The sequence below is a fragment of the Micromys minutus genome (assembly GCF_963924665.1).
Source record: "Micromys minutus genome assembly, chromosome: 27".
Lineage (NCBI taxonomy): Eukaryota > Metazoa > Chordata > Mammalia > Rodentia > Muridae > Micromys > Micromys minutus.
In genome coordinates, this window is record NC_137962.1 from 19573860 (window position 1) to 19599240 (window position 25381).

Here is a 25381-nt window from a genome sequence, read left to right on the forward strand (position 1 = left end):
TGGGGTGGTCCTCTGAGGTTGCACTGTCTCTCTGCTCCTCTCTCTAAAGCTTACCCTTTCCTCGTATCCCTTGCCTCAGGGGATAGAGTCTTCCACCTTTGCCTGATCAGAGCTTGTCAAACCTTCCCAGTGTGCTCATGGGCAGTAGAAGATACCCTGGGTTGGACTGGCTGCCAGATACTTTGTTTTGAGAAGATTGCACCCCAGCAGGCCCCTGACTTCTCACAGGTGGATGTCTTCTATGCTAAAACCGAGCAGTTTCTGGAAGAAGTCAGGGAATTAGTAGAATGGTGCCCAGAAGCCCAGGAGTGGACCTCACCTCTGACCAACTCTAGCCAGGATGTGTTCTAACCCAGAGGTTGGCTCCTGTCCAGTCCTGCCTGAGTTCTCAGGACAGACAGACAACCTCAACCAGAAGAGAAAATTCCAGAGGGCAAAATGGTGACTGTCTGAGAAGCTTCTCACTGTTGAGAGAACATCTTTTGAGCCATTATAATAAGCTAGATACTCCCTGCCAGACACAGAAAGCTCACACAGTGCTCAGATCAGCACTGGCTCTCATTTCTACCCTGTTTGGGGGCTGTTTATTGCTGGCCAGTTGTGGCCCTTAGCATAACCAAAAATTATGACTCCATGGACCTTCTTTTTTGACGTAGGACAGAACCATTTTCTTTCTCGGTATCCTGTTCCTCAAGAAGATTGGGTGGCAGTAAATTGCTTCCTTAGAGGGGAAGCCCGAGTGTTCAGAGGACCCCCTCATGGCCGAGGCAGGCATTTACCAGGTGCCTTGTCGGTAGGTAAGCAAGAAGGAGGCACCACTGGAAAAGTAAATCTGAGAGATCGCTAAAGGGGATAACTCTGTAGGTCCCTAATTAGGGACCAGATAAACTCTAAATTAGATCACTGTGTGTGCAAGGACAGCCAATTTCACTTTCTATCAAAAGGGCTCTGTTGCTCAAAGGCTTGGAGATCCATGCCCTGTAAATTGCACCAGCCCTTCTGGAGGGGAAGGAGATAGTGGAGAAACACCCTTTTCCAGTGCCCTGAGCTCAGTGGGGATAAAAGGAGGCAGCTCTCCTGTGCTCCAGTGTTAATGACTTTCTCCAGCTCTGCAAGCTATCTGCCCTACCATGAGCCGGCAACTGAATTTCGGGTCCTGCAGTGACAAGGGCAAGTTCAGTGTTCAAGTTCAAGGGCAAGTTCAGCTTTCTGCAGTAGTGCCAAGAAAAGCCGTGGGCAGTGTGACTTCTTGCCACGCAGCTGGCCACAGAGCTGGGGCTGGCCTCAGCAGCAGGAGCCTCTACAGTCTTGGAAGGAATCGGCACATTTCCTTTAATGTGGCAGGTGGCAGCGCTTGGGCCACAGGGTGCAGCTTAGAGCATGGGTATAGAGGGGGTCAAGCCAGTGGCTTTGCCAACAGCATGTTTGGAAGTGTGGCTCTGGGGCCCACTTTTCCGTCTGTGTGTCTGCCTGGTGGTATCCACCAGGTCACTGTCAACAAGAGCCTTCTGCCTCCCCTGAATGTGGAGCTGGACCCTAAGATCCAGAAGGTGTGCACATAGGAGAGGGAGAAGATCAAGGCTCTGAATGACAAGTTTGCCTCCTTCATTGACAAGGTGTCATCTTCTTACAGGAAGACATGATGCCATAGCAGGAGCAGTTTTCCTGTTTTCTGTGCAATATAGATGGATGGATGGGTGGGTGGGTGGGTAGGTGGGTGGGTGGATGGATGGGTGGGTGGGTGGGTGGGTGGATGGATGGATGGGTGGGTGGGTGGGTGGATAGATGAATGGGTGGATGGGTGAGTGAATGGATGGATGGGTGGTGGATGGATGAATGGGTGGATGGATGGGTGGGTGGTTGGATGGGTGGGTGGATGAATGAATGGGTAGATGGGACAGGGCCTGGGTGGAGTCTCTCTTCTCAAGGGGAAGAGAGTAGACTTACAAGACGGGGGACAATGAAGGTTGTCTCTTTGGGGAATCTTAGATTCTTCTTCTTCTTCTTCTTCTTCTTCTTCTTCTTCTTCTTCTTCTTCTTCTTCTTCTTCTTCTTCTTCTTCTTCTTCTTTTTCTTCTTCTTCTTCTTCTTCTTCTTCTTCTTCTTCTTCTTCTTCTTCATCTTTTTCTTCTTCTTCTTCTTCTTCTTCTTCTTCTTCTTCTTCTTCTTCTTCTTCTTCTTCTTCCTCCCCCTCCTCCTCCTTCTCTTTCTTCTTCTTGAGGAAAGTGGTGAGTTCTTAAAGGTCCAATAGTGGAGGGTGTCTTCAGGTTTTTAAAGAACAGGAAAAGCTGAGAGAATTGAGCATAATTCAGAGGGCAGGGTTCACAATACAGAAGACACTGTTGGACACAAGGGAGAATGTCTCCTGGATCCAGGGTCAGGACACAGAAAAATTAGGATGCTGCCTCCTGGGTAAGTGTGCTGTGGCAAGGAATTCAGAAGACCAAGAGGAGCACTTGTTAATGATCTCTGGGGAAAGAGCCCTTGTTAATAATGATATCCAAGGGTGGACAGTTGGTTCGACCCATAGGTTTTAGAGAACTCTCCTTCTCTTAGGAAGTCAATGGTGTACATCGATGGGGCACAATATCTGTGTATGGATTTGGGTTCCAGGTGCGCTTCCTGGAGCAGCAGAACCAGGTGCTGCAGACCAAGTGGGAGCTGCTGCAGCAGCTGGACCTGAGCAGGAAGAACCTGGAGCCTGTGTATGAGGCTCACATCAGCAGCCTGAAAAAACAGCTGGATTCACTGTCTGGGGACAGGGTGAGGCTGGACTCAGGCCTGGGGAACATGAGGGATGTGGTGGGGGACTACAAGAAAAGGTGAGCAGCCCAGCAAAGCTCCAGGGTCAAGAGGTCAGGTCATGTGGGATGGCTATGGGGAAAGTACCCACCCTGTGGTAGATAGGAAGGAGTTCCTTGGCTCACAGGCCCTCCAGATGCTAAGTTTCTGGTTAGGGAATCTATGTAGGCATTTGGATATTTTCCTGGGCTATAATGAGGGGGTCCAAGGACTTCTTACACCAGGGGCCTCTCAGCACTCACTTCTAGCAAATCAGTTACTTCTCTGGTTACTGTTACCAATGCCTGACAGAAAACATTATAAGGAAGGAGTTCACTTTGGTTTGTGGTTTGAGGGGATATGGTCTTTCTTGGCAGGAAAGACACAGCATCAGGTAGCTCCATGTTAATGGGGCCTTGGGCAGTGGCTTGTTTCATGCTACCAACCAAAGAGCAGAAAGCTGAGGCTAGAAACAGGGTCAAGCTTTAACTCTACAGCCCTACCCCTCCAGCTTTATATGTGGCTGACAGTCATATATTAGCCACAGATGCTTCCATAACCTTCAAAACAGTTTCATGTGCCAGGGACCAAGTGTTCAAATGTGTGACTCCGTGGGGGTGCATGTAACAATCAAATCACAATGCTCAAGATCCTAGCAGCCACAGGGCTTGCCCCATTAGTAGAAAAAGGAGGTATCCCGACAGTCAGAACCTCTGCTATCACTTTCTTCTCTCACAGATACGAGGTTGAGATTGCCCATCGCACAGCAGTGGAGAACAAGTTTGTGCTGCTCAAGAAAGTGAGACCAGAAGCACCCACGGGCGCTGGTCTCTCTGCGTCTGTATCCCAAGCAACTTTGCTCAGGACTTCATGCAGGACAGCTGGAGAAGTTCTAGGAGCTGAATTTAGTCGGGACCAGAGTTATGGCTTTCAGCAAGTTAGAGAGGAAAGGCACACAGCCAGGAACTGGATAGGAAGGGACAGGAGAGAATCACAGTGGGGACATTGGAAGGATGTGGCTCAGCTTCATCTTCCAGTATGGCTTGAGGAAAGCCAAGCACCTCTGCAGGTGAAGCAAAGGAAGTCTGGCCCCTATTACCTTCCTCTGTTCCCAAAGGAACATCGGAGAAAAACTGACTGGGCAGCTGAAAGTCAGATGCCTTCAGGACAGGGCAGCAGCAGAGGCAGGGTGATTGGCGAGATGAGGGATCAATGCATTGATGATGTCTTGGGGCCTCTTGGCAGGATTCAGATGCAGCCTACAAGGTCAAGGTGGAACTTCAAGCCAAAGTGGACTCTCTAGACAAAGACATCAAATTTCTCAAGTGTCTGTACAATTTGGTGAGGACACACCTGTCTCCAACTGCTCTGCTTCTTTCCAGCCGATAGCTTCCCAAAGGGACATCAGTAGGTGGGACTTAAGGCCACATCAGACAAAGGTGCTAGCACAGACAAGTGTGACCAACTCTGTCAGAGACTACAGAAGCCTCACAGAGAAGAGGAGAGGCTCAAGGGATGCTGATCCTGTTTCCATCCATAATTCAGGAGATTGGCCAGCTCCAGACTCATGCCACCGAGACCTCTGTCTGTCATCTGTCCATGGACAACAATCGAGATCTAGACCTGGACAGTATCATGCCCACTACGACGACATTGCCCTGAAGAACAAGGCTGATGCTGAGGTGTTGTACCAGACCAAGGTGCGGGAGGGGGAACTTCTTTCCTTTTGGGGAAAGATCATAGAAATGCTGAGAGCTGGTGTGGCAAACTATCCAAAAGGTCTTCTTAGCAGTGATATCAAACACGTGTGGTGGAAACTCAGGGCTGCCCTTGAGGGAGAAACAGGTCTCCCTCTGGAGTGTGGGAGTCCCAGGAACAACCACAGGCCTCTTTCTCACCCTTCATCAGAATGGGAAAGATGTCATCTATCTCTGGCTTACCCATGGTGCCCATTAGGTAGCCAAGCAAGAAAGGAGCAGAGACTTTCTGTCTTAGTCAGGGTTTCTTTTCCTGCACAAACATCATGAACAAGAAGCAAGTTGGGGAGGAAAGGGTTTATTCAGCTCACACTTCCATATCGCTGTTCATCACCAAAGGAAGTCAGGACTGGAACTCAAGCAGGTCAGGAAGCAGGAGCTGATGCAGAGGCCATGGAGGGATGTTACTTACTGGCTTGCTTCCCCTGGCTTGCTCAGCCTGCTTTCTTATAGAACCCAGGTCTACCAGCCCAGGGATGGCACCACCCACAATGGGCTGGGCCAGGGATGGCTCCACCCACAATGGGCGGGGCCTCCCCCCTTGATCACTAGTTGAGAAAATGCCTCACAGCTGGATCTCATGGAGGTATTTTCTCAACTGAGGCTCCTTTCTCTGTGTTAACTCCAGCTTGTGTGAAATCAACACAGAACACATAGTACACAGTGGTACTATGTGCATACGTGGCTCTGACTATCTTTCAGTACTAGGAGATCCTTCCTCACTGTTTCAGGACCAAGCAGACTTACTCGTGTTTCTGCCTGCTTTTCCTGCTTGCAGCTGCTCCCAAGGGTCCACTGTAATGCCTTACTTTTGAAAGACATGTGTGTGGTGTATGCACACACACGTACAGGTGTCCACACCCATATGTGTACAGAGGCTGGAGGAGGACACTGGGAGCCTGGTCTGTCAGTCTCAGTATTATCTCACTGAACCTGTAGCTAAGATGGCAGCCAGTAAATCCTGGTGATCCTTTCTCTACTTCCTGCCACTGTGCTAGGGCTGCAGGTGGGTCTGTGGCCAAACCTATTTCTATGTGTGTTCTAGGGACTTGGACGCAGACCCGCAAGCAGTGTGGCGTTTGCCTTCTCAGCCATCTCCCAGCCCACAACCTTAAACATTCATCTGCAACTAATACAGATCCAGGTTCTGGCCCTAGCTCTGTAGCTCCTTCCTGCACCCTGGGTCCCATCTGTATAACAAGGCTGCTGCAATACTCTACACTATCTTAGTCATATACCTGACAGAAGTAACTCAAGGGAGAAAGGACTTTGCGTTGCTGTGAGAGTCTATGCCTAGTTGCATCTATAGTTAGGAAGCAGAGGATGGTGAATCTTGAGCTCGGTTAGCTTTCTTGTTCCAGAGGTGGTCCCAGATCTGAGCCTAGGGAATGGTGCTGCCCACATTCAGAATGGGTCTTCCCACTTGAACCAACCTAATCAAGACAATTCCTCATAGGCACAACCGGAGCCTAAGTGATTCTATCAAGCTAATGATACTAACAATCACGACTGGTATGATCCAGGTCATATTTTATGTCCTGCCAATATTTTATGTCCTACTCTGTGCTTAATTCCCTAGTGTTCCAATCTGGAGACGGCCATCACCGATGCTGAGCAGAGAGGGGATAGCGCCCTCAAAGATGCCCGGGCCAAACTGGATGAACTGGAGGATGCTCTGCAGGAAGCCAAGGAGGAGCTGGCTCGGATGATATTTGAGCAACAGGAGCTCATGGACCTGGAGCTGTCGCTGGACATCGAGATCGCCACCTACCGCAAGCTGCTGGAGGGGGAGGAGAGCGGGTGAGGCCTGACGGGCAATGCTGCGGTGCCAAGGGAGAGACAGCTATGGTTTCTCAGGCTGAGGGAGCATTCAGGAGCAGGAAGATGAGCATGGCAGTGTGGCAACACCGAGAGAGAGGGAGGCCGTGGGCTGCCAGGTGATGTCAGAGGCCAGCCACGTGCACAGGTGACAGTGTGGTGATACAGATGGAGCTGCAAGGACAGACAGATTGACACACTAGCAATACAGTTCCAGTATCATACCATCTATAGGATGGAGATTTGAGTCTTTTCGTGTTGGTCAAAGAAAGAAACAGGTCTGGTCTTGAACTCATGGTGATCCTCCTGCCTCAGCCTCCTGAGAGGTCTCATATCCTTTAACTTTCTGTATTGCAGGGTGTCTGGTAAAAACCCATCCTCTGTGAGTGTTTGTGAGTATCCTAGAAATGGGTTGGGCGGAGGAAACCAGGGGCCCTGGGATACAGTGATGTGGGAAGCCAGAGGCCCTGGGATACAGAGATGTGGGAAGCCAGGGACCCTGAGATACAGTGATATGGGAAGCCAGAGGCCCTGGGATACAGAGATGTGGGAAGCCAGGGACCCTGAGATACAGTGATATGGGAAGCCAGAGACCCTGAGATACAGTGATGTGGGAAGCCAGAGGCCCTGGGATACAGTGATGCAACGTCTTACTTCATCTAGAAGTTTCTGCTGTCCTGTGAAGGTTCTCTGCACCAGAGCAACACTCCCCACCTTTTGTCCCTGGGTTGGGGGAGTGATTAAAATTCACATACATCTCTTTTCTGCTGTCCGTCCCCTAGGGCACTGCTGTCTAGAGCACAGCTTGGGAATGGTCACTCCCAGGATATCCCAGACCGCAGGCAGCATGGACGATCCCCACGCAGTTCAGCGTATAACAAGGTCTCATCCACTGCGCTGGCTGCGCATGCTCTGGAGATGGCCGCGGGATTAGGCGGTACGCCTCAGAGATGGCTGTTGCCGTGGCTGGTGCTTGCTGACTGACACCTGCTTTTGTGTCTGTCCACAGCTGTCAGCAGTAGCAGTTATGGGTTCCTATGGTTACCACCCAAGCTCCGTGACCTCTGACAGCCCCAGCACCCCTTGAAACAGCCAGACCAAGACTAGAGCATCAAGAGTAGATGTCAGGAACACTCAGGACAAGAGCGCCGCCGCTGCCTCAGCTGCCGCCGCCACAGCCGCCGCCACTGCCCCCACCTCTGCTGCCACCGCTGCTGGTATCCTGGCCAGGAAAACCATTCAATAAGCCCAGTACTCAAGCTCACCTCAGTGCCTGGAGAAAGAATGCCTTTGTTACTGCCCAGAGATGCCCTGTTACACTTGAGATCTCCATCCCTGAGTTTTAGGACTGCTTCTAGTCCACTTGAGCACCCGCTCACTACTTTAAGTTCTGATTGACACGGTCAATCTTCCCATGTTGGTGGGTCCCGTGCAGGCTTCTGACTTTTCTTATGTCAGCTAGCAGGCGGTTTTGGAAGCTCAAGCTACTGTTGACCTCTTGAGCTAAGGAGGCTACGATAATCCAGAGAGGGAAGAGGACGGCAGCGGAGAGAAAAGAGGGACACTGAGGTCATGTTCTCAATTGTCTAGATTTTCTGGCCTTCTTAAAGGGGATGGGATTTTCAGCAGCCTTTCTCTGTTCCGTTAGTGAGGCCACTGTAGATTGTTGAGGAGAAAGTGTTATGTGTTTGCAGCTCCCCCGATGAGCTCCTGTTCACAGAGCTACGTGGGAGAGAATAGAGCTCCTTTCCACCAGTGACATCACCTTGATTAGTAATAATAGCTACTTTCACCTGCCAATCACTCATTACGAGGCAGGTTGTCAGGGACCCTATGTGTGTTCCCTCAAATTCTCACCTAATCATATGGGGAGCACACAACCCATGTCTTTGGGACACAGGGAAGCTGTTTCTTAGCTTGGGTGAACTAGCCCTTGTCACACAACCTATGAGCCAGCTCAGGCCAGGCAGACAGCAGACTTCACGTTTCACTGCTATGTCACCATCATCACCACAGGAAGGAATGTCAAAGTCACAGCCCTCGATGGGGCAGCAGGTGACAGTGTCTTTTGTGAGGACTGTGGCTGCGTTCGGTTCTTGCTCTTCTTGCTGGGGATCTGATCTTCAGGACCATCCAACTCTAGTGTTACTAGTAAAAGATGAGTAAAGGTACACCTGGCCTTGTCTCTGTGTGGTCCTACCCTGTAAATCCTGGCTTACTGTGTGAACATTCTAAAGTGTGGCTCCATCTTGTTCCTCCTTTAGGGAGTCTAAATTTCTGCTGCATGTGCAACAAACCTCCTTTGAGCGGTGTCAGAGGCACACATTTGTCAGTCTGTTAATCTCTCTGATTGTTCCCCTGGGACAATGTGACCCACCTGCACAACCCTCCTGGGTAGCTGGAGACCAAGCCACAGGAAGCTCAGGTAGTCTCTTCAGGCTGCCTGGAGAGGTAGAAACACAAAGCAACACACTTGTGTCTCACGTCACCAAAAACGAGAATCGAACGTGTGCAACGCAGGAATCCAACAGCTAAAACCGTAGAGCTCCAGAAGAAAACAGAAGGGCAAAGTCTACATAACTCTGGAGCCAGAAGCAGATGAGACAACGTAGATAAACTACTGTGATTCACGGAAGTTTAAAAAGAATCAGAAGAGGTTCCTTTGCTTAATTTTGTTTTGTTTGGGACAAGGCCTATGTAGCCCAGGCTGGCCTTAGCCCAAGCTGGTCTTAAATGCATTGGACTCTTCCTTCCTCAACCCTGAGATTACAAGCATGAACCACTATGGCCAGAATTGTCCAAGGCTTTAAGCCAAGTTAAGGGGATTTTCACTTAAAAAAGTATACATACCACCAGTGAGTGCAGGAAAGTACGCTCAACATAATTGGGCTTTATGAAAAGGGAGACCAGATCCACAATTTACATCTTATGAGACAATTTTAATATTAAAAATAATCAATATATAAGGTAATAACAGATACTGGTGAGGATGAGGAGAAGCTGAAACTTTTGGTGCTTTTGGCTTTGTTTTGAGATAGGGTCTCGCTTTGCAGCCCTGTCTGGCCTAGAGCTCACCCTGTAGTCCAGGCTAGCCTCAGGATCTTAGAGATCCACCTGCTCCTGCCTCCTGAGCACTGGGCTTAAGAGTGTGTGCCACCAAGCCTGGCACAGAGGTTAGAATCTTTGTATGATCCTGGCCAGAATGGAGAGTTAGGGGCACTTGGGGCCCTTGCAGAAGACCCAGGTTTGGTTTTCAATCCCCACATGGTGTGGTTCATCATCTTCTCCCATCCTAGGGGATCCCATGCTCTTTTTTGACCTCAGTGGGCACCAGGCATGCATGTGGCACACACACCTACACACACTCATACACACAACACAATACAATAAACGTAAGGATTGTCATGTGCTAGTAAGTCCCCTCCTAGACATACAGGCAAAGGAACTGGGAGCAGATCTTCCCACAGTACGTGTGGCATGGAGGCTCAGAGCTGTGCCATACAAAGCAGCCCAAATGTCTGCCAGTGAGTGAACAGAAAACTGAAGTACAGTATAGACTTACAACGACCATTCCTTTATTGGTGGAAAGAAAGGCTGTGGCACTGTCTGTTACAATGTGAGTGACTCCTGGGGAAATCACATTACGTAAAAGGGGAGACAGAAAGAGAATGAGAGAGACAGAGAGACACAGAGATATGCACACAGAAGCAGAGAGAGAAAGAGAGAGACAGAGACAGACAGAGACAGAGAGACAGAGAAAGGAGCAGAGACAAAGACTGAGAGACACAGGCAGAAAGAGACAGAGAGGGAAAGAGACAGAGAGAGACCCAGAATGATGCACACAGAGAGAGACAGAGAAAGGGGCAGAGACAGACAGAAACTGAGAGAAAGAGACAGACAGACAGAGAGAAACAGAGACAGAGAGAGACAGAGAGAAATGGTTTTCCCCACTGCATGATTCATTCGTAGGAAGTCTCCAGATTAGGAAATCCAAATACTCAGAATCAGGGAATGGCAGAGCAGTGCCAATGGATTCGGGGCTTTCTTTGGGGTGATGAAATGTTTTGAAACTTGGCAGAGCTGGTTGTCTATACCCCTGGGAATATAAAATGTCACTTAACTTCACCAAAATGGCTAATTTTATGGCCTGTAAGTTTCATTTCAATAAAACTGAAGTTGAACGTGGGAGCGTTAGACCAAAGAGGCCAGAGAAACTGTCCAGGGCTAGTAGGACACAGGAACAACATACCCTCTATTCAGCTGGCCTTGGGCAGGGCAAGATCGTCTTTGATGGCCAAGAGATAAATTCCCAGGACACTGGCTTCCTCCGGTTGAGGCAGCTGTAGGTTCTCTGACCTGGTCACCTGAATATGTAACTGGCCACCTGTGTCTCAGGCTTGGCATGGAGGACAGCTGGTAGCCCAGTGCCTGTGTTCACCATGATCGGTGAGCTGAAGCAATGGAGGGTGACAGACTTCAACATTTCTTTCTCAGCCAAAACTGTGGTTCCTGCCCTGGAGCTTGGACCAGTGTGTGTGTGTGTGTGTGTGTGTGTGTGTGTGTGTGTGTCTGTGTGTCTGTGTGCCTGTGTGTGTGTGTTTGTACATGTGTGTCTGTGTCTGTGTGTGCACACCTATGCACATGTTCACATGAGTGTCTGTGTGTTTGTGTATATAGGTAGACTATAGTTCAACTTCAGATATCTTTGTCTATTGCTCTGTACTCTGTCTGTCTGTCTGTCTGTCTCCTTGCTATCTATCTATCTATCTATCTATCTATCTATCTATCTATCTATCATCTATCTATCATCTATCTATCATCTATGTATCTATCTATTGGGTCTCTTCTTGAACTTGGAGTTCATCAGTTGAATTTAGCCACTCTGATTGGCTAGCAAGTCTCTGGGATCCTCCTGTCTCTGCCTCCCAGTGCTAAGATTGCAGGCATATCCCACCAGGCCTGCTCTCTATGCAGATGCTCAGCATCTAAACTCAGATGCTCACCTTTTTATGGTAAGCACTCTGTCCACTGAGCTACCTTCCCGGTCTTTTAGATCAGGTATTTAAGATAACAACCCTGCTGAAATTCTCAACCCCATGGCAACCCGCTAATGTAAGCACAGAAATCAAACCACTGCTAGAACCTTCTCTCCATTCAGAAGTCAGCAGAGGAGACCAAGCTTTGCTGGGCTGGAGTCCTCCACAGCAGGCTGCCTTCCTCTATCCCTGTCTGCTAGATGCCTGGCTCCGAGAGACAATTTGATAAACGCTGAGTGAGTCATTCGGGAAGGGACGTCCTCTCAGCCCTCTCCTGCTTCCGTGGCCTCGGCTGGATGGAAGGACAAGTGATTACCTCACCCCGTCAGCAGCTGAAGTCACAGCCTCCTTTTGTGTGCCATTACTGAGCAAGAACACTTTGAAAATCTGTGAAGCAAGACCACTGGAGTTAGGGACATGAACAGTCTGGGACAGAGGGACAGGATCCAAAAAACTTGGTATTTACCACTATGGGTCAAGAGTTATTGTTTACAAGGTATCTTCCATCCACCTTGGGGAGTAGGTGGACCAGATGTTGGTGTCCCCTCATTAGGGATGTAGAGAAGGTAGAAGCCCTACCCGCTGTTCATAGGCCATGAGTGGCCCAGGAGAGACCATGACATGGATCCTCAGAGTCGCAGGATACTATGTCAGAGGTATGGAGATGGGTAAAGAAGGCGGTGTTCAACTTTGCTCAAAGGAAGTGTCCTTACCAGAGGGCTAATGGAGGTGGTGAGGGACAGGGCTGGCTGGAATGACATCTCTCTATGCAAGGTCACATTGTGGCCGGAGGAGAGCAAGTTGTATCCAGGACATGCCCCTGTCCTTTATACCCAGCTCCTTGGGGTGAGCTCACCTTTGGCCCTTTAAGCACCAAACCTGCTGAGTACCTTTCTTGCCTTCTGAGTGTGGCCAAGTCTCCTAGGGACCGCAGTGAGTCCAGCTGACTCAGGCTGGGGGCACTGCCTACCTGAGGCCATGCAAGCCTGCAAAGAGACCCCTTTGGGGACTCGCAGACAACACACGCATGACCTGGTCTGTCAGCCGAGGATGCCTGCAAGGACCTGAGCTGATGTCATCCAAATAGCCTAGCTCATTTTCTCTAATTTTGGAGGTAATTACTTTGCACAGAAAACTACCTGGCCCTCTCCTTGGTGCCTCTAGCCTCTCCCATTCCCAATTCTACCCACAGAGAAATAGATTCTGCCTCCGACATGCTGTTTAGGCTCTTTCGGAATCAACAGCCTTCAGCAGCTCCCTGTCTCACACACAGCTTGGGATCTGGAATTTCTCTACCCAAGGTCACTCTGTATGCACAACCACGTCAGCCTACTCGGTTTCTTTTCCTCACAAATGGCCTGTGTCCCACCATCCTGGGCTGCTTCTCTGACTGTCAGTTCAACACTTCTTCCCCTAGAAGATCGGAACCCAAACCTCTCCTGCAGGCAGCTCGTGTGCTTTTACTCTCCCAAGGCCACCTCTTTGCTCGTTCCTTCTCCATCCCCGAAGCTGCAACGTCATGGGCTGAAGTCTCTCTTAGAGATTTTTCTCTCAAGAGGCTCACTGGCCCAAGACCTCTGGAAAGGGACAGCCGAGGTACCAAACAAAGCCATGGGACACAAATGTATTGACCGATTGTCGCCACACAGGAAAGCACAGATGCAGAAAAAAACTACAATTTACTCACACAAGCAAAGTCAAAGAGCTGAGTGAGAGTACACGGCTGAGAGCTACACCCGAGAGCTACACCACGAAGGTCCTGGGACCCTCTTCACACTCAGAAAACACTGTGAGCTACACCACGAAGGTCCTTGGACCCTCTTCACGCTCAGAAAACACCGTGAGCTACACCATGAAGGTTCTTGGACCCTCTTCACGCTCAGAAAACACCGAGAGCTACACCACGAAGGTCCTGGGACCCTCTTCACGCTCAGAAAACACCGTGAGCTACACCACGAAGGTCCTTGGGTCCCTCTTCACGCTCAGAAAACACTGTGAGCTACACCACGAAGGTCCTTGGGTCCCTCTTCACACTCAGAAAACACTGTGAGCTACACCACGAAGGTCCTTGGACCCTCTTCACGCTCAGAAAACACCATGAGCTACACCACGAAGGTCCTTGGACCCTCTTCATGCTCAGAAAACACCGAGAGCTACACCACGAAGGTCCTTGGGTCCCTCTTCACGTTCAGAAAACACCGTGAGCTACACCACGAAGGTCCTGGGACCCTCTTCACGCTCAGAAAACACTGTGAGCTATACCACGAAGGTCCTTGGACCCTCTTCACGCTCAGAAAACACCGTTTCTCTCGTGTAGGTGTCATACACAGAAGACCAGAGTGCAGAGGAGACAGGCCTGGGCTTCAGCAATATTTCAGAAAAAAGTAATGAGGGCCAAGTCGATCTGATAAAAAGCCACCTGCTTTCACCTTGAATGTCTAAGCCAGATCTTCCTGGTATCTTCAGGGTTTTATTCTATATCCCCATCATCTCCCCATTTCACAGGTGAGCAACACTGAGTCCCTTAGGCATGCACAGATAGGTAAGCATCACTAACATTTATTCTCTCACAGAGAGCCACCTGCCTGGGGACAGGTGAGGAGGGCCTCCACCATCAGACCATGGGATTCCTGAAGCATTGGGTGGGGGTCTGCCTTCTCCTGCCCACAATCCTCTCCAGATCTCAACTAAGACACAGGCCAATGCAAGCCCTTTGTGCCCTTAGTGAACCGGGGCTCCATTTTGGTCTTTTTCACTCCCTCCCTTTACCCTCTAGCAAAATGTAAGCATCCCAGGTGTCCGATCTGGGTCCACCCTTCCTGTGGGTGGTCCAGAACTCTGCTGCTTCCTCTTCAATTATCATCCTCATCAACAACACTTGGGCGTTGGGTTCCTAATGGCCAGGATCTGATTAGTTTACTCCACTTGGTAATAACCTAGTGAGCTGTTTCTCTCAAGGACACGGAGAATAAACTCTTTGGCGGCAGGCTGCTTTGGACTGTTTCTACCAGAAGTTGTCTATGTGTCCAACAAATATTTGTTAAGTGGGCCAGCATCAACAGACGTGACATACTGTGTATAAAGTGCCTCCTACTGAGTTTTATACCTGGCAGCCACTTGGTTGGCTGTGGTTATTACTATTATTATTTTATTAATCATAATGGTCATTTTCTGGGATCGGCAGAGGTCTGGGAGAGCCTGGGGCTGGTAGGGTCATCACTCCTTCCCTGTCCTCAGCACCTCATTCTACTGTGTGGGAATGTGCTGATGAAGAGCAAGGAGGGAGACGGCGAGCCTCTGGCTCCTTAGTCACTGACACCGGTTATTGGACATTAAGAATGTGTCAGGCCTTAGGGGGCGCTTCCTGTGGAACAACATGGACAATCCTTGCCACTCCTGTGTTAATGTCTTTTGTTACATTCCCCATGGGAGAAGCTGAGATCAGAAAGGTCAGACAGAATGCTGGAAAAGAAGTTGATTCTCTGGGGTCCAGGCTTCTATCTGGTGCCACTCTAGGTGGACAAAAGTCAAGCATCCATCTTTCCTCTTCATCACCAGCGAGGGGGCTGCCTACGGGGGGGGGGGCGTGGAGCTGGTCCAGGCCCGCAAGGGGCCCATGGAGGGAGGCATCCCTGGCTCTTGGACCTTTATCATGCTCAGAGAACACCATTTCTCTCATGTAGACACCATGGACAGAAGACCAGAGTGCGGAGCAGACAGGCCAGGCCAGAAGCCAGGGTTTCAGCAGAATTTCAGAGGAGAAGCAAGATGTGGTCCAGATGTGGTCCAGAGGTGGTGGTAGAAGTTTTCAGGAATGGGTCAGGGATAGCTTGGGTAAACACTGGGGGACACTGAAGATGAGGCCAGAGGATGAGGTGTCCGTGGCTGGCAAGCCCTTGACGGGGATTCCATGCCAGGGCTGCGCTCTGAGAGCACCAGAAAAGCCTGTCATTACACAGACGTACAGTGGGGACTGAGTGAAGGCTAACGAGGATGGGGGTGGGGGAGCGGGGGGGGGGGAGAAAGTGGGGGAGCGGGGTGGGGGGAGACCATGCTAGGTGTCTCTGGTCTGGAGAAGCTCTGTTATCCTCACAAAGGAAGCTAGGATGGTGCATGGTGTGGAAGTCAGGAGCAGTGAGGAAGATGTCACCATGTACCCAAGAGCACACCCAGGACAGAGAGAGCCCAGACCCAGCTATGGTGGTCCAGGAGTATCTGTGAGGAAGGCTGGGTAGAGTAGGAGAGAATAAAAGATGAGGGATGGGGATGGAGGATGGATGCAGTGGGGGGGGGGAAAGAGGGTGGAGGAAGGGAAGCCAGCTGTGATGTTTTGATGTCAGTGATAAAGACAAGATGGCAGGAGGGAATGGAAAGGAACACAGGGGAGGAGAGCGTGGATTCCATGCCCACTGGATCCCGATAGAGCCCTAGCTCAGTCCGAGTCCAGATTTTTCTCCCTTTAGACTCCTATTCAGCCGAGAGCCACACCTCACTGTGGGGCCTTGCCAGGGACCTTTGAGGAAGGCCACTGAAAGAGATGAGGCAGCCATGGGCTGAACAGAATGGTCAATGGAGGGACGGGGGCCCATCACAGGAGCCACTGACCCGGGATAGAGGGGACTGAAGACAGGGAACACACACCAAATGAACACACAAGCAAACAACAGCAACAGAAAACAACAACAATGACAAAACTGGTGTGGTGTGCCGTTGCTTCCCGTCAAGGGCTTTCTGACCTTAGCGGTGTGAAGTCCATGCCTAGGAATGGCCCTAGTCAGACTGGGCTTCTCAGTTCTCAGGCCTGGGTGCTCGTAGCTGGAGCTAGGGACCGCGGATGACAACTGATTCCTGCCCTTACTGAACATGCAGATGAACACGGCAGGAGAGAAGCGTGATGAAATGGAGCTCCTATGGACGCCTTTGAACTCCCCAGACCATGGCGGTCCTCTGAATTCTCTGCCCAAGGAAATCTCCACTAAACTCCATATTCTCACCTTTTCATTTTCCCCAAGGGCCGGAGGCTCGTCCCTTCCTTCAGCCCCTTACCAACTTTACCGTGGGGTTTGAAAGGCGCGCTGGGGACATCTAGCTCTCCAGAAAGCGTGACAAGCACATGGTTGTCATGTGCCCACAGCTGTTATGTCCTGGGCTGCTCAGGTTCTGTGCTAAGATATGGCACCCGTCACCTTGGTCCCCCATCAGAGAGAGCCCTTCCTCTCCATGGTTTATATCTACAGGAGGCCTAGGGAGAAAGTCGGCCTGATGGGGCTTCCCCTTTCTAGGCCAGTGGTTGTGGCTGTGGTAGGGTCCTTGGGCATATACTTAGTGGCCTGCTCTGTCCAAAATGTCTTTGCCATCTCTGCCTTCTGAACCCCCGTGAGAAAGCCAGCCGCAGAGATAAATCTGAGTGCCGGTGGAGTGCTGGTGACATTCCCCTGGGGAGGCTGTGGCCGGGGGCAAATTACCTTATAACAGCGGGTTAATTAGATAAGACCCAAATTACCAGAGCAAAGTTTTTGCAAGCCCAGCAATTTAACAGTTTCATGTTGTTTCAGAGGTGGGGAGGGCCGATCTCTGGCTCAGCACAGAGAAAATGACTTCTTGCTCCCAGGCAAGCCAAACCCACGAATTAAGCTCTCCACTGCCCATCTGCTAGCCCAATGCCAAGCATATATAAAGGCACCTGCTGGCCCTCACTGTAGCCAGCACAACCTTCCTGGGATCTGCCTTCCTCCTGCACCTGTACTCCATCTCCACCAACAACATGAGTCGCCAATTCACCTGCAAGTCCGGAGCCGGCAACAGGGGCTTCAGTGGCTGCTCAGCTGTGCTGTCCGGGGGAAGCGCTTCCTCCTTCCGGGCTGGGGGCAAAGGGCTCAGCGGGAGCTTTGGCAGTCGGAGTCTCTACAGCCTGGGGGGAGCCAGGAGCATCGCTCTCAACATGACTGGTAGCAGCGGAAAGAACGGAGGTTTTGGATTTGGCCGGAACCGAGCCAGTGGCTTTGCCGGAAGTATCTTTGGCAGTGTGGCTCTGGGACCCGTGTGCCCCACTGTGTGCCCGCCCGGTGGCATCCACCAGGTCACAGTCAATGAGAGCCTTCTGGCCCCACTCAATGTAGAGCTGGACCCGGAGATCCAGAAGGTGCGCGCCCAGGAGCGGGAGCAGATCAAGGCTCTGAACAACAAGTTCGCCTCCTTCATCGACAAGGTGGGTCTGCTAGGACAAGGGGACCTGGGAACAGCGCTTCTCTTCATCTGCTTGGAGTAGGTTGTCTTCAGTCCCTCAAAGGCACTGAGGTTGGTACGGTTGCTCTACACGAGGCCAGTACATTCTGTGACCTTAATATCTTGTAAAAGATCCTCTGAGGTCTGGAGAGAGAACACCTGCGGGGGTAGTTTCTGCTAGTAGAGGCTTTCGGGGATACTCACAGGGGAACCCTGGGAAAGAAATACGGGCCCTGCTATGGAGACCTGGATTGGTACCATTGTTAAGTCTGTGGTCACACTAGCTGTGTGAAGGCCAGGGAGAGAATCATCCTCAGTATCCAAAGAGCCTGTCTTCCTCTCAGGGTGATCTTGTTCCCTAGTCACCTGACTGCTGACTTACGAACGGGTGTGTGGTCACCCAGGGCCTTTAGGCTAAAGGATGTCTCCACTGGGGGGGTTTGTTTAGTGGCCAAAGGCTCTCTTGTAAGATAGGGGTAGAGGTACTCTGTAGTTAGAGTTGGCAGACTTTGGGAGATCATTATTCATTTTGTCTGGGTCCCATGTCCTTCTCTGGTGTAGAGATCTTGACCTTCCTCTGGGGTTTCTGTCAGTTTAGAAACGAAATCTCATGTGAAGATCTTGGAACAAAGCCTGGTCCTCCCCAAATGGTATCTGTTGTTTTTGGGAAAGGGTTCTGGGAAGCAAAGGGACCTCAGATCTGTACAAAACCTCAAGGGATCCTCTATCTTAGTCAGGATGTCTGCCATGTCATATGAAAGACAGCTTCCCTCAGCTTCTGGGTCAGCAGAACCACCACAGAGGCACAGCTACAGCCATTTGCAGGACAGGCACAGTGAGAGTTCATCCTCAGCCTCCTACCTCCAGGGCTAGGGGCAGAGATAAGAGGGTTAGGGTGGTTCTGTTACACTCAAGCCTCACAGCCTTGGGCCTTGTGGCCATAAGAGCAGACCCTGCCTCAGCTCTAGTCTTCCTGTGTGGAAACCTCACTCTCTGCTCAGTCTCAGGGGCCAAGGCTGGGTCTACAGCTTCTTGTCCTATGGGCTAGCCACATCAAGACGATAAAGGTCCTCTGAGGATTTGGGTCTGGATTTGGATGGGAGTGTCCTGCCTCTTGGGGAGGTAGAAGGGGATCTGGAGTTTGGTCAGCTCTCAAGGAGTTTTGGTTCTTCCAGGAGCACTGTGTCCTCATAACCTCAGACAGAGAAGAGATGTCCACTCCTATTGGTGACCTACTCTTGTCTAGAGGCATGCTGGGTACTGTGTTCTTCTGGGTGTGGTTAATGCTCAGCTCAGGAAGAAGTATGGACTGGTCAAACCAAGCCAAGTGCTGGATGATCTGTTAGAGACATCAGTACAGTCAGTGTAGAATTCCAGGCAGCATTCCCACATCCTGTCAACACAGCCTTGCACAAATGTACCTGTGCTCATGGATGCTAAAAGGAAGTCAAATTTTGAGAACATCATAGCTGGTATATGCTAATGATCTCTGGTAAGTCCCCTGGTTTGGTGAGGATCAGGCTTTGTCTGTCTGTCCATCTGGTTTCATGTTTTGTACTTGCACCAGAGAGAGTGGTTTTGAGAGCCACTCTGAAGACAGCATCAGTGGGCGGAGATGAGGGAGCCGGTGTGGGAACCTCAACTTCCCAGAAGCTCTTGGCCCTAACCTTCCTGTGCTCTGGCGTGTCATAGTGTCTGACATGTCTCTCGGTGGCCTTTGCAGATGGAGGTATGCAGCCTAGCCCTGTTTGACTGTCAGGCATTCTCCTCCTTACTCTGCCTTGGCCACAGAAGGCTCTGGTGGACTGGATGCCCCCAGTGAGGGGACATTTGTCTGGGTTTAGTTCTGAGCTCTGCCCTCGAATAAACTTCTGGACCCCGGAAAGAAGCCAAAATTCTTCAGGCCTCAGTTTCTTCCTCATGGATCATGCCTAACGACGTGCTAGCCTCTTACAGCTGTAGAGGGGCAAAGGAAAAGGTGCATTCGGAGTACTGAGTGCAGCGGCTTTGCATGCTGAGATCAGGAGCTCAGTGGGGCTCAACTTCTGCTGGATTTGGATTCCAGGTGCGCTTCCTGGAGCAGCAGAACCAGGTGCTGGAGACCAAGTGGGAGCTGCTGCAGCAGCTGGACCTGAACAACTGCAAGAACAACCTGGAGCCCATCCTCGAGGGCTACATCAGCAACATGAGGAAGCAGCTGGAGGCGCTGTCCGGGGACAGAGTGAGGCTGGACTCCGAGCTAAGGAACGTGCGTGATGTGGTGGAGGACTACAAGAAGAAGTGAGTGAGGAGGGACCCTGCCACAGGACAGTGTGCCCTGTCTCTTCGAAGGGCTTAAAAATTCGGTTTCAAGGTTTCTGAGGTGGAGAGTTCATATGTTCTAGGCCATACCAAATGAGTCACCACATCAAATACCCAGAATGCTGTCTTAGTCAGGGTTTCTTTTGTTGTGGCAAAACACCATGTTCAAAAAGAAAGTTGGGGGAGAGAAGGTTTTATTCGGCTTATGCTTCCACATCACTGTTCATCACTGAAGGAAGCCAGGACAGGAACTCAAGCAGGACAGGAACTCAAGCAGGGCAGGAACCTGGAGGCAGGACCCGATGCAGAGGCCATGGAGGGATGCTGGTTACTGGCTTGCTTCTCCTGGCTTGCTCAGCCTAATTCTTATAGAACCCAGGACCAGCAGTTCAGGGATGGCACCACCAACAACAGGCTGGGCCTCCAGCATTGATCACTAGTTGAGAAAATGCCCTGCAGCTGGATCTCATGGAGGCATTTCCTCAGCTGAGGGCCCTTCCTCTCTGGTGACTCTAATGAGCTCCCTGATCCAAAGTCTCTAGACTGACACCAGGCTCTAACTTCCAAGTAGCTAGGCAGTGTCAGAACTCTGACTTGAGGCCAACAATGGTTAAGCCTTTCACATGCTCCGAGCTTCTGTGTTGAGAAGTGGCACTGGGACACCTGGTAACCTGCTCCCACTTTGTGAGAGGCAGCTTGCTTCCTGCATCCCCTTAGAGTTCCCAAAGGCCCTTTACCCTGAGCACTTCCTCCTCATTTTCCAAGATGGATCTTCTTCCAAACTTGGCTATCATCCTCTCCTCCAGGAAGCCTTCTTTGATTGGCTAGCCCTTCAGTTCTCTGTGCCCCATGGCCTGGCATTTTTCTATGTATTCAGGGTCTCCCCTGGGTGAAGGATGTAAGCTATGATCTTGGCTTTCCCACAGGTATGAGGAGGAGATCAACCGGCGGACAGCTGCTGAGAATGAGTTTGTGCTCCTGAAGAAGGTGAGGGGAAGGTATCCGGCCAGAGAGGCTACCATGTGCTTTGCCGTCAGTCCCCAAGTGGAATGGGATGAAACCACGGTGTCCAGGAGAAGAAAGGACAGGCAGGAAGGAAGGATGACAGGGAAGAGCCAGCATGAGGGGCTCCCTGCAGCCATGGAACTCGGCTCAGATGTTGCCTGGGTGACTTTCACAGCAGGCTGGCTGTGACACCCTTTCTGAGGGGCAGTAATATTCCTAATCATGGAGGAGGTTCTCATGATGGGAGATGGGGGCTGTGCCTTCAACTGCCCCCACTATCTTCCGAGACGATAATATCTCCAGCCAGGCAGCTAGGCTGAGCTGGGTGTCACCTACTGCATGGCAACCGAGGTGACCGTGGATTGCCGGGTGTGCTTTCAGGATGTGGATGCAGCTTATGCCAACAAGGTGGAACTGCAGGCCAAGGTGGACACCATGGACCAGGACATCAAATTCTTCAAGTGTCTGTTTGAGGCCGTAAGTCTCTTGGCATCCCATTTGTAGGGTGTTTGCACTCTATTCTTCAGGGTGGCCAGTGGCTAAAACGCTAGTTTAGGGCCTCTAGAGTGACAGAGGCTCCAGCCATCAATGAAGCCTCTGAATTGGCCAAGCACCTCATGTTCCTCCCGTGAGCCCGTCTCTATCTGCCTAGGGCCCAGCAAGGTATTCTCTTTGCACATGACGCTCACAGTCCCGTGTTTCAGGCACTATATGGCATCACTAGACTTCGATGGTGGCCAGGCTAATGTAGTCCCCTGTCCTTGGTCCCTGTAGGAGATGGCTCAGATCCAGTCCCATATCAGCGACATGTCCGTCATCCTGTCCATGGACAACAATAGGAACCTGGATCTGGACAGCATCATTGATGAGGTTCGCGCCCAGTATGAGGAGATCGCCCTGAAGAGCAAGGCTGAGGCCGAGGCCCTGTACCAGACCAAGGTGAAAAGCTGAACCTGGGCTGGGGGCGTCAGGTGGGCAGACGCCATGATGTGAAGGACAAACCTGATGTGTTTAGAGAAGAGTCAGTGCTAAAGTCAGAGTTTCCTGTGCCCTGGTGCCATGACCCTTCACCCAGGGACACAGGGACCTCACAGAAGTACTGCCACCACACTTACCCATCTCTGTGCTTTGGCCTTTTCAGTTCCAGGAGCTGCAGCTGGCAGCCGGCCGCCATGGAGATGACCTCAAAAACACCAAAAATGAAATCACCGAGCTGACCCGGTTCATCCAGAGACTCCGCTCAGAGATTGAGAATGCAAAGAAGCAGGTGAGGGACTCTGGCCCGTGGCCAGGGGCAGTGAGCCCAGTGGAGTGCGTGCGAGTTCACTGAGGGCCTTAGTTTCCCAGAGGTCTCCAGCAACAGAAGATACCAGTGAGGTCACTGCCTCAGCACTTGAACGTCTCTGGGCCACTTCCTTCTCCACTCACTCTAAGCCTCTCCCTGAATATTCTTTTCTCTCTCAGGAAGCCTTTCCTGGCTTACAGGCTGGGCTGGGCCTCTTCTTCCTCCTTTTCCTCCTTCTCCTCCTGTTGCTGCTGCTGCTCCTCCTCCTGCTTCTTCCTCTCCTTCCTCCTCCTCATCCCCCACTCCTCCCCTTCCTCCTCCCTCTCCTCCTCCTCCTCCCCCTAGGCTGTGCTCCTGCAGGCACAGGCTGTGCCCCCTGACCTGTTCACAGCTTTCAGCACCCCCCCCAGCTGCCTGTCCCCCACAGCCTTTGGACAGAAAGGAGTCAGGGCACCGGCTGCTTTGTGCCTCCCTCAGCAAGCTGTGCCTACACATAACACTAGCTCAATAAATACCATTGATATGGAAGAGGGAAGTGGGCTTGGGGAGTCTCCAGTGAGGTACAAGCACAGCCTTCTGTTAGCAGTGGGGACAGAGGCAGATGGACTGAGAGGACAGCCAAGGAGCAAGTGAGATGAGGCATGGGACACATGCACCTAGTAAGGTGCTGGGCGCACAGTGAGCACCTGGCAAATAATTGTCCTTTTGGAGACTCTTCTGGTGACCCATGTTTCTGGGCTGGAGCTGCCATTGTGTCTCATTGCTAGATGCTAGCACATTGTCTCATAATATCGCTCCTCTGGGGCCCCGAGCAACTCAAAGCTAGACAGCCATTCATTCACTGTATGTGATTGCCAGGCTTGGTGATCAGTCTGGCACAGAGGTGGTTGTAATCTCCAGGCAGTGGGGGGCATGTTTTCACTTCACCACAGAAGTCTTAGAATAGGTACTTAGCTGAGATCCAGCAGGGCTTGCCAGCCCCTTCCAGCCAGGGCATGCATCCAATGAAGTGGGCATTTGCTACTGGATCTTACTGAATGTGGGGGGTGTGGCTGCAGATAATGTCCATGCCTGCTTCTGTTTTCTAACTTCTTTGCTTTTTAGGCTTCTAACCTTGAGACGGCCATCGCTGATGCTGAACAACGAGGAGACAGTGCTCTTAAGGATGCCCGGGCCAAGCTGGATGAACTGGAGGGCGCCCTGCACCAGGCCAAGGAGGAGCTGGCCCGGATGCTGCGTGAATACCAGGAGCTCATGAGCCTAAAGTTGGCCCTGGACATGGAGATCGCCACCTACAGGAAGCTGCTGGAGAGCGAGGAGTGCAGGTGTGCAGAGTGTGCTTGGGCAATTAGAAGTATCAGCTGGGCTGGAGATGCAGCTCAGCTCGTAGGCCGCCTGCCTGCTTAGCATCTTGAAGCCCTGGGTTTAATCATCAGAATCGTGTACAACTGGACATGGTGTGCTCTCCAGATGCCCCAGCTTCTGTGAGGTGGTCAGGGAGAACGGGAGGTTTGGGGTCGCCCCTGACCACAGAGTGAGTTTGAGGTTTACATAAAACCATCTCAATAGAGTAGCAGCCCTATGAATGCTCACCTTATTCTGGGTGCTGTGCTGTGGTGAGCTACACGAATCAGCCATTACATTCAGCCATTACAACCTGCCAGAGTGTCTGGGTGCTTCCTGCTTCCCTTTTCTTCTGAACCCCATTCCTCCATTAGGCTTCCTTGTGCCTTCTTTCTTACCAGCCCAGGTACACTCTAGGTGTGTTAGGCTATCCAGCTGCTCCTTGTGTACTGGGGAGGAGAAGGCGCATGCACCTCTTAAAAGACTATTATTTGGTCTAGCGTGCTGCCTGCTTGCTTCCCGGTGTGAAGGGGTGACCTCCAAAGCTCCTCAGGCTGTGCCTGAGTTAAGCCACCCTGGAGTGTCCACTGGTGCTCACTGGGTCCAGAAGCACAGGCCGATGGCGGCAGGGGCTTGGAAGATGCTGCGGGAAGCTCTTTCTGATTTTACTTTTCTCCCTAACAGGATGTCCGGAGAATACTCCTCCCCTGTCAGCATCTGTAAGTACCCGTGGGCCTGGACCTGAGTCAGAGGCACTGAATACTGGGCAGGGCCTTAGTCACACGCTGTGGGCGTAGATAAGGGGATCTAAGGAAAGGGTAGTGAGGGATAGCCTCTGCCACAGGAGACAGGGGACCGAAGGGAGAATTATAAGAAAATGATGTGCCTGGGGGTTTGTGTCAGGCTGAGTTTGTAAGTTCCAGCCAGATCTGGGTTGGGGATTTAGGCAGGGGTGAAGGAACCCCGGAAGGGGCGTTTCAAACTGGCCAGATTCAATCTGTGTTCTTGAATTGCCATTTGTGGGGAGCCAGCAGGAGAAAGAGGTTAGAGGCAGGAGATTTAGCAGAGACACTAAGAGGAGGGGCAGTGGTGGTCACATGGTACCTTGTAGAGGGGCGGGCTTGAGTATCAATGGGCAAGACAGCCACAGTGGGTATATATAGATCGAGTAAGCCAAGGGCATGGGGAACCTTCTCTCCAGGGTGAAAAAATGATTATGATCAGGTTCTCATGGCGCCCTGACTATTGTGAGGATAGGAGACCCCCCCACCCTAGCTCTGCCTGAGTGAATCTGAGCCCACCCCTCCCCCCTTTCTCTCCCGGCAGCCATTATCAGCAGCACCAGTGGCAGTGGAGGCTATGGCTTCCGGCCCAGCACCGTCAGCGGTGGCTACGTGGCCAATAGCACTAGCTGCATCTCTGGAGTGTGCAGTGTCCGTGGTGGGGAGAACAGGAGCAGAGGCAATGCCAGCGACTATAAGGATACCCTAACAAAAGGCTCCAGTCTGAGCACCCCCTCCAAGAAAGGTGGCCGGTGAGAGGGCTCCCTCTGGCCTTGATCCCTCACCCTCTGTGCCTATTGTCTCCCCTCCTATTCCCTGGGCCCCTGGATGTGTCCTCAGCCAAGCTCCTTCTCCCTCCAAGTGTTCTGAGCCTGGATAGCGCTGGGCTACCACGTGGTGCTCTTGTGTTAGACACCAGGGATTCCTCAGCTTCAACTCAGATCTAGCCTGTCGCTTCCACCAGCCTTTGCCTCTGTTCTCACCACACTACCTGGCTTCTCAGTTCTCCATCCCAGCTTCCTCATCAGCTAAACCTTTGTCCCAGCT

The 25381-nt window shown here is 51.4% G+C and overlaps 2 protein-coding genes across 2 annotated transcripts; both read left to right on the top strand.

Annotated features, from left to right (window-relative positions):
• Positions 1-1130: 1130 nt before the first annotated feature.
• LOC308438159 (keratin, type II cytoskeletal 74-like) lies at positions 1131-14701 on the top strand (the record flags this gene model as incomplete). Its single annotated transcript, XM_080939454.1, is given in 11 exon segments — positions 1131-1559; positions 1563-1616; positions 2614-2822; positions 3520-3580; positions 4027-4122; positions 4327-4414; positions 4417-4481; positions 6118-6338; positions 13174-13334; positions 13533-13705; positions 14630-14701. Coding segments are annotated over 11 exon segments (1629 nt in total).
• A 2455-nt stretch (positions 14702-17156) lies between these two features.
• KRT71 (keratin 71) lies at positions 17157-25090 on the top strand (the record flags this gene model as incomplete). Its single annotated transcript, XM_080939592.1, has 9 exons — positions 17157-17600; positions 19683-19897; positions 20845-20905; positions 21305-21400; positions 21698-21862; positions 22065-22190; positions 23313-23533; positions 24237-24271; positions 24879-25090. The coding sequence occupies 9 exons, from the start codon at positions 17157-17159 to the stop codon at positions 25088-25090; spliced, it is 1575 nt and encodes a 524-aa protein (XP_080795718.1).
• Positions 25091-25381: the final 291 nt, after the last annotated feature.